At 40.0% G+C, this 12,812-nt stretch overlaps 1 protein-coding gene across 1 annotated transcript; it reads right to left on the reverse strand.

Moving 5' to 3' along the window:
* Positions 1 to 11,904: 11,904 nt before the first annotated feature.
* On the reverse strand, positions 11,905 to 12,808 carry LOC130502307 (2-C-methyl-D-erythritol 2,4-cyclodiphosphate synthase, chloroplastic; the record flags this gene model as incomplete). Its single annotated transcript, XM_056997081.1, has 2 exons — positions 11,905 to 12,304; positions 12,734 to 12,808. Coding segments are annotated over 2 exons (309 nt in total), but the record flags the coding sequence as incomplete, so codon positions are not given.
* Between the last annotated feature and the right edge of the window lie 4 nt (positions 12,809 to 12,812).

Raw genomic sequence — 12,812 nt, forward strand, 5'->3', positions numbered from 1 at the left:
GCTTGTGTTCTGACTTCTATTGTTGTCTTTGATTATTTTGCAGACAAAAAGGATGGATATTCCAGAACTCCCCCGTAGGTTATACACATTAGGGGAAGAGCCAGAACCCCACAATAGCATTTCGTATCATACGGATAACACGAAGTTGCATTACTGCTCTTAGGGAAGCTCTCACTGATGCTGAATTTGAAGAGCTCAAGGAGTCGAGATTGGGAGTTTTCATCAAGTTCAAGGAGCAGGGATTTGGTTGGGCTTCAAGGCTGGTTCACCACTTGCTCGGTTTAAAGCTGGACATTAAGAAGAAGTACGAGATGTGGTGTCTCGTTGGTCCAGAACCTGCGAGGTTTTCACTGTTAGAGTTTGAAAACATCACTGGTCTAAACTGCGACTACATCGAGGACCTTGAGACACCAGAATGTGAAGTTACCCCACAGATGGTTTCTTTCTGGGAGATGATGGGAGTTCATCGGGAAGCTGGGCCAAGTACTGATCAGATAATAGCAGCACTGAAGAGATGCGGGATTGGTCCAGGGAAGATCGCAAGCGACTCGCGTACCTTTCCATCTTCACTGGATTCATTGAAGGGAAAAAGTTCTCAAGCGCTACACGAGCTACTCTCGCAAGGCTAGTGATGGATTTAGAAAGGTTTGAGAATTATCCATGGGGGAGAGTCGCGTTTAAGGTGCTGATGGACTCTTTGTGGAACAAAGATATTACTGGCTGTTACACCGTGGATGGCTTTATACAAGTTCTTCAGGTCTGGGCGTACGAAGCTATTCCGGGATTGGGTGCTAGTATTGGTCTACCCAGAGCAAACAGTCCGTCTCCACCGATTCTGGCTTACGACGGCAGCAGAGGCCGCAGATTCATGAAAGCTGCTATCTTGAGTCAGGTACCTTTCCATCTTCACTTAATTAAGTCGTCTGGAAGGTCTTCCAGCTGGACGACTTAGTAGACGACTTATTATAAGTCGTCTGGAAGGTCTTCCAGCTGGACGACTTAGTAGACGACTTATTATAAGTCGTCTGGAAGGTCTTCCAGCTGGACGACTTAGTAGACGACTTATTATAAGTCGTCTGGAAGGTCTTCCAACTGGACGACTTAGTAGACGACTTATTATAAGTCGTCTGGAAGGTCTTCCAGCTGGACGACTTAGTAGACGACTTATTATAAGTCGTCTGGAAGGTCGTCCAGCTGGACGACTTAGTAGACGACTTATAATAAGTCGTCTGGAAGGTCGTCCAGCTGGACGACTTAGTTGACGACTTATAATTAAGTCGTCTATTTAGTATTTTGTTTCAAATATCTAACTCGATTCTTCTTCTATTTACTGCAGACCCGCGTGATCAACTTTGTTGAGAAGGACATTAGTGAAATGTGGCCAAAATGGGACTCTGAGGTTGATGACGTGCCCGCGGAGAACATCATTAAAGTGATGTATGATCGGAGACCGTGGAAGTGGACCATGGATTGCTGGGAAGTCACTGGTACAAAACCCAAGTTTGTGACTCCATCGAAAAGAGCCAAAGAGATGGTTGTGGAGGAGGTGGAGGAAGACAATCAGAGACCTCGGAAGAAAGCTCGTAAAGAGGCTCCTAAAGAGGCTCCTAAAGAGGCTAGAGAAGAGGCTCCTACAGAGGCTACAGAAGAGGCTACAGAAGAGGCTAGAGAAGAGGCTAGTTGGGTGACCAGAGAGGAGTTAGAAAACATGTTCAAGGACTTAAGAAGTGGCTTAGGTGACATGATGAAAGAGGGGTTTAAGAAGTGCATCAGGGAGATTAGGAAGATCTCCGATAGATTGGAAGCTGTGGAGAAGAAGGTTGGTGTCACCAATCAGGCTACCCCTCAAGCCCCAGAAACCGGGGTTAGTAAAAAACATCCTACCCCACAAGCCCCAGAAACCGGGGCTAGTAACAAACAGACTACTCCTCAAAAGGATCAGCCTCCACTTCAAACCAATCATCCTACTCCTCCCACCAGACAGCCTGCTCCTCAAAAGGCAAAGCCTACTCCTCAAAAGGCGAAACAGCCTGCTCCTCAAACTAAACAGCCTGCTCCTCAAACGAAACAGCCTGCTCCTCAAACTAAACAGCCTGCTCCTCAGACGAAACAGCCTGCTCCTCAAACGAAAAAGCCTTCTCCTCAAAAGAAACAGCCTTCTCCTCTGCCCAAAGAGGTTAGTATCAAATCTTTAAGTCGTCTGGTCTTTGTATAGATTTGTAATATATAAGTCGTCTGGAAGGTTTTCCAGCTGGACGACTTACAATAAGTCGTCTGGAAGGTTTTCCAGCTGGAAAACCTTCCAGACGACTTATTTGTAAGTCGTCCAGCTGGAAAACCTTCCAGAAGACTTACAAATAAGTCGTCTGAACTCCAGCAGGAACCAAATCCTCTCCCAACTTTTATTTAAGTCGTCCAGGGTTAACTTGTTCTCTTTTATTGCAGAGATTGTTGCCGGAGGATACAGCAGATGAGGCGATCTCGGTATATAAGATCTTGCCGGAGGATAAAGCAGATGGTGTCACCTCCAAAGAGATTGTTCCTCTCACTTCCACTGACCAACCGAGCTTCGCTTCCAACGATCAACAACCGAGCTTCGCTTCCACCGATCCAGCTTCAGCTTCAGAACCGAGCCTGGTTGTATTGGACCAAACAGCTCCCACTGCTTCTGTGCGTGCAAGGAGTGAACGAACGAAGAAACCTGCTCCCACGCAGATATCTCCTTATACGGCAGAGAGAAGGAAACTCCTTAGAGTGGGAAAGTATAATCCATTTCCCACACTAAACAGACCTAAGATGAAGGAGCTCGCTGATTGGTTGAAAACTGATCCGTAAGTGATTGCTTTACCCATAATAGCTTGATTTAGTCTACCAAAACTGATTGCTTTTTTGTTTGCAGTGATTATTTCACTAAGGAAGAGGACAAACCACGTACATCACCAACTTGGTGGTATCAAAAACTCCGGACATCCAAAGCATGGCTGGAAGACGTAGTAAGTCTTCTGCTTATCTTTAAGTCGTCTGGTAACTTGTCTTTGTATAGATTTGTAAATATATAAGTCGTCTGGAAGGTTTTCCAGCTGGACGACTTATTTGTAAGTCGTCCAGCTGGAAAACCTTCCAGAAGACTTACAAATAAGTCGTCTGGTAACTTGTCTTTGTATAGATTTGTAAATATATAAGTCGTCTGGAAGGTTTTCCAGCTGGACGACTTACAAATAAGTCGTCTGGAAGGTTTTCGAGCTGGAAACCTTCCAAACGACTTATTTGTAAGTCGTCCAGCTGGAAAACCTTCCAGACGACTTATTTGTAAGTCGTCTGGAAGGTTCTAACTTGTATTATTTTATATGCAGCATATAGATGCTTGGATGAATGTGCTGAGGCAGAGGTATAAGGAGAACCCACAATGTTTCCGGAGCGAGCGAATGTGCTTCCTGGATCACAACTTTACCCAGTCTTGGAGAGAACAGTATCTGGTCTTCAAAACATCGTCGTCTGATCACAATGGTTTAGGAAAAATGCTACCTAGTGGGGCCGGCGAGTTTGTATGACGGATCAATGCCTTCATTTTGCCAATCAAACAAGAAGTGGGGGGAGGACATTGATGATATCTATGCGCCACTGAACTTGGACAACAAACATTGGGTGGCTATTTGGATATCGATCCCTAAGAGGCACATAGTCGTCTGGGACAGCATACCTTCAACTACCATACCAGAAAGATGGGATGAGATAATGGAGCCTTTTCTCGAGATGGTCCCTTATCTGATTGTGGAGTGCGAGGACCAGATGCATGGGTTGGAGCGATACACTTATGAGAGACTCCTCAAAGATGTACCCACGGCCAACAATGGTGATTGTGGCGTGTACGCTGCAAAGTACATTGAATGTCATGCTCTTGGGGTCCCCTTTAGCCCTAAAGACTTTGCTAGGTCCAATGCGAAGACTATGAGGGATACTATGGCTTTGGCTATATGGACGGAGCTTGTTGATCAGCATCTGAAAGATAATGAGGATGGTGGTATGTTTGTAGGCATGTATGATTAGATACACAAATCAATTTGTATAGATTTTTTAACTTGTATAGATTTTTAACTTGTATAGATTTTTTAACTTGTATAGATACACAAATCAATTTGTATATTTGAACTATTTGTATACACAAATCTATTTGTATATTTGAACTATTTGTTTACACAAATCTATTTGTATGTTTGTGGGCATGTATGATTTATTTGATTTTCTAACTTGTATAGATTTTCTAACTTACAAATAAGTCGTCTGGAAGGTTTTCCAGCTGGACGACTTACAAATAAGTCGTTGGAAGGTTTTCCAGCTGGACGACTTACAAATAAGTCGTCTGGAAGGTTTTCCAGCTGGACGACTTACAAATAAGGTCGTCTAAAAAAATAAGGTAGTCTAAAAATAAAATACACTGGACGACTTCGTAAAGGTCGTCTAAAAAAAAAATACACTTGAAGGGATAGTAGAAGGTAGTCTAAACACTGGACGACTTAAATACACTGGACGACTTAAATACACTGGACGACTTCGTAAAAGGTCGTCTAAAAAAATACACTTGAAGGGATAGTAGAAGGTAGTCTAATACACTGGACGACTCGTAGAAGGTAGACGAAACACTGGACGACTTAGAAATTAGTCGTGCTGGACGGGTAATCAAGACTGGACGACTTCGTAGAAGGTAGACGAAACACTGGACGACTTAGAATTAGTCGTCTGGACGGGTAATCAAGACTGGACGACTTATATTTAGGTCGTCTGGACAACTAGTCAACTGGTTGTGTACATTGTGGTTTCGTATGGCCAGTTTCCTTGCAGTTTGAGCATCTCCGTGCCCTGTGTTTCTTCCTGGGTTTGTGTCCCCTCATCCTAGATAGCTCCAACCAAGATTGCCATCTTGATTTCTTCTGTCTCCCCGGACCACGCTTTACGTTTGGAGGAAAGCATTCTCGTTCCTCAATATGTTGTGACACGATAGGATATATATTCTCTGAGTATCCTGCATACAGATGATTCTTTGAGTAAAGTGGACATACAAGTGTGTCGATATGCACACCAGCATGTGTTCCAGCTGCATAGCATGAGAGCAAGGTATTTTCTCCACTCCATAGACACCACAACCACACTTTACATGTTCCAAATCAACCGCACAGTCCATTTTGCCACCTTTGACAAAGAAACGCCATCCATCAATTGGTTCGACCGTCATCGTATCCGCTATCTCTGATCGAACAGCAAGCAAGTATTCAACACCCCGGCTATGTACAGTTGGGAGACTCAAAGCATCTTGTCTCCTTTTCCAATACCATTTTCCTAACTTCTGCCTTATGAACTCCAGCAGGAACGGAATCGGAAATCCTCTTGCTCGCTTCAGTGCGGAATTAATAGATTCAGCGATGTTGCTTGTTTTATGTTGAACCTGTTCCCCTTACAATAAACCCTTGACCATAGCTTGGCGTCGGCCTTCTCCAAATACGTTGCAAGTTCCGGGTTTGCACTCCGTATCTCAGCCATGTACCGGTTAAAATCGTGAACCGTGTGCGCATAAGCAGCCCCTTTCACCAAGTACATGAGATGTTTCCCTTAAACTTTTTGACAATGTTATCTTGAAGGTGATAATAACATATTCCTCGGGTTGCCCAAGGAAACACCTTCTCACACGCACTTTTAATGGCCGCGTGCCGGTCAGAGACTATCACCAGAGGCTTGTCATGAGATATACAACTAGCCAATTTTGTGAAAAACCATTCCCAAGAAGGTTCATCTTCAGCATCCACGATCCCAAAAGCCAATGGGAATATCTGAAAATTGCCATCTTGTGCGGCTGCAACTAACATAACACCTCCATACTTTCCACTTAGGTGAGTTCCATCCACCACAATGACCCTTCTCTGATACTTAAAACCTTTGATAGAAGCTCCAAAAGAGAGAAATAGATACTTAAATCTTTTCTCAGAATCAAGTTCTATAGCCGTGATAGAATCAGGATTTGCAATGGAGATTTGCTCGAGATATGAAGGCAGACGCGAATACCCTTCTTCTGCTGATCCTCTCACCAATTTCTGTGCATATAACAGTGCTCTGTATGAAGTGGTGTAATCAAGCGTCATGCCAAACATGTTCTTCATTGCATCAGTGATATGCTGTGGAGTTATCCCATCAATGATCCCAACACGATCAATGAAAAGACTACCAACATACTTTGGAGTACAGTGTCTCCGCTGAGCGATTCGGTCTCCAATTGAGCATAAATGTTTTTCCACATACTTTGTTACCCAAACGTGTTTGACCCATGTTTCACACTCGCTCTGATCTTCCATCCACAACCGCTAACCCGACATATTGCCACAAGGAGAGTTTTTGTTGATTTGTATATTCTGAAAGAAAACCTACCCCTCACTGCTGTCAACCGCAGCTCTGAAAGCAGTGCATCCTTGCTAACAAAACTCTGGTTGACATAGATGCTGGTACAATCCGATTTTCCTCCTTCAATAGCATTTGTCTTAGCATATGTCTTTTCAATTTCTTCAAAACAAATATTATCATCATCTTCCTCGTCCTCATCTAGAACCTTTCCATAAAGACTGTAATCCCCACCATTCTGATCCGTTTCACCAACAATAGTGTTATCAGCATCCTCCTCCCCATTTTCCTCCTCCCCATTTTCCTCCTCCCCATCTTGATTTTCATCTTCAACAGACTCATTATCACCAACATCTTCAAAACATTCATCAGCCTCATCATTATCACCAACATCTTCTTCCCATTCACCAGCTTCATCATTATCACCAACATCTTCTTCCCATTCACCAGCTTCTTCTCTTTTTCTCTGAAACCGTTTCCACCTTGCTGCGGCTTGATACACAAAGACATACTCTATGCGTTTTGAGTATCTCGAGCAAGTTTCGAACTTGTCTATCACTTGTAACATGAATGGGAGGACTGCTTGGAGTCATCATCATTTCTGCTGGTAATGAGTAGCTAATCTCCACAGTCACTGATCTCATGTCCAGGTTATAATCTTCTTGAGCCATTGCAACAAGTTCAGCATGTGTTGAATCTTCATTCAATAAAACAATCTTGCTCCTTTGAGATCATCAACCACAAAATCCCAACGGAAATCTCTCAACAACCATTCTCCATACACTGCATGTAACTTAAAAATCATCTGCAAATATTCAAAATAAACACATTAGTAAACATAGAGAAATGAAGAAGTTCAACAAACATTATCGCAGACGACTTAGATTTAAGTCGTCCAGAAGACTTAAAGGTAAGTCGTCTAAAGAGGTCACTTTTGCAATTGAAAATTAAAAGGGACGACTTAATTCTAAGTCGTCCGGCTTTGTTTGTTAAAAAAAAAATTTCAGACGACTTATATATAAGTCGTCTACGAAAAACGGGCTAGTTTTGCATTTGACCGAATCGTGTCAGATCTTTGACTATTTCTGGACGACTTATAAATCAGTCGTCTCTCGAAAGTAAAAATTTCAATATTTTATTCAAACTAGACGACTTACACGTAAGTCGTCCCAGGTTAGTTTTGTAATTGAAAAATAAAACTTGAAATTTAACTTTCTCCAGACGACTTAACTAAAAGTCGTCCAGCTAGACGACTTAATTTAAGGTCGTCCGGGATAAGCAAGGTTTGGACGACTTAATTGGGAAAAATTCTGGACGACTTTGCTTTCCCCGGACGACTTTAAATTAAGTCTTCTGACGGGACGACTTTATATTATGTCGTCTGGTAAAATTAAATTATGAAGTTTTATTTTTCAACTACAAAACTAACCTAAGACGACTTACACGTAAGTCGTCTAGTTTAATAAAATATTGAAATTTTAACTTTCCGAGAGACGACTGAATTATAAGTCGTCCAGAAATAGTCAAAGATCTGACACGATTCGGTCAAATGCAAAACTAGCCTGTTTCTCGTAGACGACTTATATATAAGTCGTCTGGACTGTTTTTTTTCACCAAACAAAGCTGGACGACTTAGTTTAAGTCGTCCGTTTGACCAGAAGACTCATCAGTAAGTCTTCTACATACAGATGACTTACTTGTAAGTCTTCTACGCGAACAGATTTTGAAAAAAATTCAAATTCGTACCTTAAACTAGGTGAGATGACTTTGTTTGCACACAGGGTCTTCTCCAACCACCCAGAACCTCAAACGAAAGCAACCGTAAGTCAAAACGAAAGAAATATGGCTCCAAACAATTTTGAATCAAAAGCTTCAGTTTTTTGGATGAATATGGAGAGAAAGTGAAAGAAATGTTGTTTTTAGTTCATAACAATTGAAACAGAGAGAGTGTAAAGAGATTTACGTGCATTAAAGGGCATTAAAAGCTCCAAACAGTTCGTACAAGGTTGTTCCCACTATTCATGGCAGTGGCAATATTGTAAATACTTGAAGAAAATGAGGTTGAGACAGTAAAGAAGCCATTTTCGAAAAAAAAAAAAAAGGTTAATGGCATTTTCGTAGATAAAATGCAGATGTGGGGTTAAAAACTCAAAAAAAAAATGAGTCAAAAGAAAAGGTTAGTTTTCTGTTTGAATTCAAGTTTTGAGTCACTTTTGCAATAAGCCCGCAAATCAATTAGTCTGTAAAACCTATTATATATGATAAATTAAAGTGGGTTATGTTAATTTTTACGTGTTTTGGATCGATGCTTGTGACCATAATTTTATAAGTTTACCATAAAAATTATTTGGAATCAGTTGCTTGTTTATCCCCTATCGAACGTCGCGAAAAATATGAATCTGCGACATTTTTATTTATAAGAGCTTTTAGATAAAAATGTCGCAGGCTCATATTTTTCGAACTGGATATATATACGAACTGTATTCCATGACAGTAAGGTCCGTGAAATTTTTTTATTCCGTTACGGGTTGGACTACTTGAATGCTGATTGGCTTATCTGACACCTCGCCTGTCAAAATAATTCACAAGAGCCATGAACACAATTTTTTTTTCTTTTTGAATTATGCAGAATATTCTAATCCCACAAAAATGGTCTAAACTAGTCACATTTTGCCACATGTCGATCTCATCTCCTTTCAAACTAGTCACGTTTTGTCATGTATCGATCTTATATCCCTCACAATGTCGAAATGTTAATATTTCAGCGACCGGAATTCAAACCATGATAGTTTCACCATATTGGATTTTTACCCATAAATTAATCACCACGAACAAAATTTTCTTTCTATCTCGTCTTACTAGGGTTCGTCAACCCCGCGCAAGCGCGGGGTTATATGTCATAATAATATATACTGATTTCCAAGAAGGCAAGAAACTCAGTTCAGAACTGCTCTCATATTTGTACTGCTAAATATCAAATTAACTTGGAAACACATGTAGTTGATTAACTCTTATAAAATTTGTTTCGGAAAAAAAACGCCTAATATGAGCTCCGAAATAGTTTTTTTTTTGAATTTAAATAAGTTACCAATAGCTTGGTCACTTTATCTAACTGCTCAGTAGCAGAAATCTCTCCAAACAAAAACTTTGTTTATTAACTTGTGCATTAGAAGAACTAAAATCAGAAGTTTGGATGAAAGAGGACGATCGACAGCAATGGCATGGAGCGGACCTCCTTTTGCTGTGACACAACAGAGACATTTAATCACATGCACATCTAAACTTAAATTGTTCAAATATATTTTTGCCATTTCATCACCTTTTTCTTAAAGACTAAAAATGTTGTCATGCCTTTATATGAAACATTGTTTTATATAGCTTCAAATGTAGTCACACAAAACATTGGGTTCTACAAACCAAATTTAGGTAGATAATCAAAACGAAAAATGATACTCTTAATATATACTCTTAGTTTGCTTTGCTCTTCTTTTTTTTTTGGACAGCAGTTTTGTTCACTTTGCTCTTCTCATGGTAATCATCAACGACCCAAGCATTAGCGGAAGCAGAGGAGAAGAGTGTCGCAGCTAAGATAACCATGGCAGATCTTCTTCCACTAACCTCATTACCACCAACTCTTTTTGAGCAGCTTTGATAACAGGAACTGTAGTTTCTTCTGACCAAACCCAACTGATGAATTCACTAAACCCGCTCTCTGGTTCAGCTCTGCTGAGTTAGCATCAGAGATTACGTAGCTACAATATGTGAGAACATTGGAGTTCATGGCTGCCATTAGAAAACCCTGTTGTTTCTCCTGTCTTGATTGGTTGGTTGTTAAACTTTTTTCAAAGAGGATAAATTTGAGGCCTGCCTTTTTTTTTCTCTTCTCCTGCAACAAAAAGAGAAACAATTAAACTTCTAAAAATCATCTATACAAAAATTGTAGTTTCCTCTATTCTACGTGTCATTCACACGTGTGACTGGTTTCTTCTCCCACCCACGCGTGCGCACATACTTCATTGATTTCTCTACCATGTTACAACTATGAGAAAAGGGTTTCCCCAAAACTCATGGTTTTTAGGCGTTTTAACCCAAACATACGAATTGCTTTTTTCTGTAAAATAGCTAAAGGACATCATAATATTCCATTTAAGACTATTCTGTATTTATACTGCTTATGACAGAGAACACAAAAGAGAGACATTTCTACTTTCTTGATCCAACCATGTTAATAAAAAAGAAAAAAGAGAAAACAAAATGTTACCAACAATGGATCATGGGGAAAACTGAATTCAACATACATAAAACAAAGGCTTACCTCTTCGCCCTACGGAAACCAGAGTAATAACCAAAGACGATACCTAAAAAATATAATGGCAACTAATTATATGATTCAGGTTTCATAAAGAAGTGAAGCAAAGAGATTAGGATACCTGTTGCTTTTCTACTAAGAGAATAATTGTCAGCGTACTTTCAACATGTAAGTATAAGACAATAATAACAGAACCTGAAACGATCAACCACCTGCTTTTCCAAAACAAACACAAACACACAATTAAGCCTCAAGTCTCTCTTTGTTTTTCATTCAAACTTTACTTTACTTTACTTGCCTGTTGTCTGAACCAGGAAAAAAACTTCCTTTTCTCTTCCATGACAGCGTTAGAGCCTCTTCTTGCCACAAGTCAGAGAGCCTTGTAATAAGAAATGAGAAGGGCGTAGGGAGATGGATCGGTGACTGACCTGTTCTATATCGAAGCAGAGGCTCTTTAGGGTTTCTTGATCGTCTTCTAGAAGCTGAGGTTCGCGGTCAGAGGAAGTGAAAGCAATGTAATTGCAGAGAGGACGGTAGTGATCGAGTAGTTCGTTTTCTTTTAATCAATGGTAAGCATCAGATTAGAGAGCGCCGACGAAGCCATGGCGGATTAAGAGATTCCAATAATCGCTCTTCCTTGCTTATGGAATCCCAAAGGACCACTCTGTTTCTCGGACTCATCTGAAACGTTGGAAACCCTAAAAAGATTAGGGACCAAGAGGCCTAATTGGCCATTGATTTTTATTTTTAAGCAAGCCCATTTCGTTTATGGCAAAACACGTTAACAATACACAAATTTTTAAATAGCCCACATGTTTCATATAGATCAAAGAACATAACAGCCCAATTATTTAATAAAGGACACGTGTCCTCTCTAGATGGAGTGAACTCCGCCATTATATTATAGATTTATGAGTTTTTATCGAAAATAAAAACTTTTGATTACACACAATCTGTCTGCTTCTAGAGTTCTTTATAGTTTATGAACTGAAACCTTACATAAAAAAAAAAAATTAATCTTTTAACTGTACATGAGTTTCGAGATCTTTATGGTTTAAAAATTGAACAATCTGTCTGCTAGCGACAGTTCAGCCGAAGTTGGGTTCAAAGCCCACTAGACACATTTCTTTAGCAAAAAAAAAAACATGCTGAGAGGGAGCGACAGAGATTCCAAGCTTACCATGACTGCATAATCTTTTAAGCGGCAGAAGTAATCTTTTAACTTTAACGTTTCATTGAGGAGTAAGAGTATTATAGATTTGATCATATATGGATGGTTTATCTAAAGTCAAAAGGGTGATTACACCGAGTTTAACATTTACATATAAAGCATTTTTTTTATGAGACTGATACATAAAGAAGATAATAAAAACCGACTCACTTCTTCATGAGGAGAATAACAGTATGAGCTGCAATGCTTCTGTTTTCTCCGAGGCTATCAACTTTCTCATGTGTTTTAGCTTTCAAGTTCACCACAGAAGGGTCTGCACCAAGAAGCTTGGACAGATTGGATCGGATAGTCTCCTTGTGTGGACTTATCTTTGGTCTCTGTAGAATCAGTGTGGCGTCTAGGTTTCCTATCTCGTACCCTGCCTCGTCCATAAGTCTCACCTGACACATAAAGACAATCAAAACCTCGTTTCAATCTCAACGAACCAAATCCTTATATGCAACCTCATTAAGAAGAAATCATCACCAAATTTAAAAGTGATCAACATTCAAAGTTTTTAGCTTGATTTTCAATAGCTACCATGCAATCAGCATTCACAGTAATATATACAGGAAGCTATATAATAGTTTCAAACTAGAGCAGCCATACTTGAAATGAAATCAATCATATATGTAGCCTCCAAAGTAATATAAGAGTACGAGGAACCATTCTATAATTCATCAACCCATCAAGCATGAACCGACCAAATATAAAAAAAGTGAGTTATGCCAAGATAAAAATCATGTATGCAAATTGCAAGCACGGTAAGAATATAGATAGCTTAAGTGATCACTACAATTAAGAAGGCACTGGAGTAAACGAAAGCTTACAGCTTCTTTGATGAAGACAGAGGAAGCAGCTCCTTTCCACTTAGGATCAGAATCAGGGAAAATCTGGCCTATATCAGGA

The sequence above is a fragment of the Raphanus sativus genome, unplaced genomic scaffold (genome assembly GCF_000801105.2).
Source record: "Raphanus sativus cultivar WK10039 unplaced genomic scaffold, ASM80110v3 Scaffold0496, whole genome shotgun sequence".
Taxonomy (NCBI): Eukaryota; Viridiplantae; Streptophyta; class Magnoliopsida; order Brassicales; family Brassicaceae; genus Raphanus; species Raphanus sativus.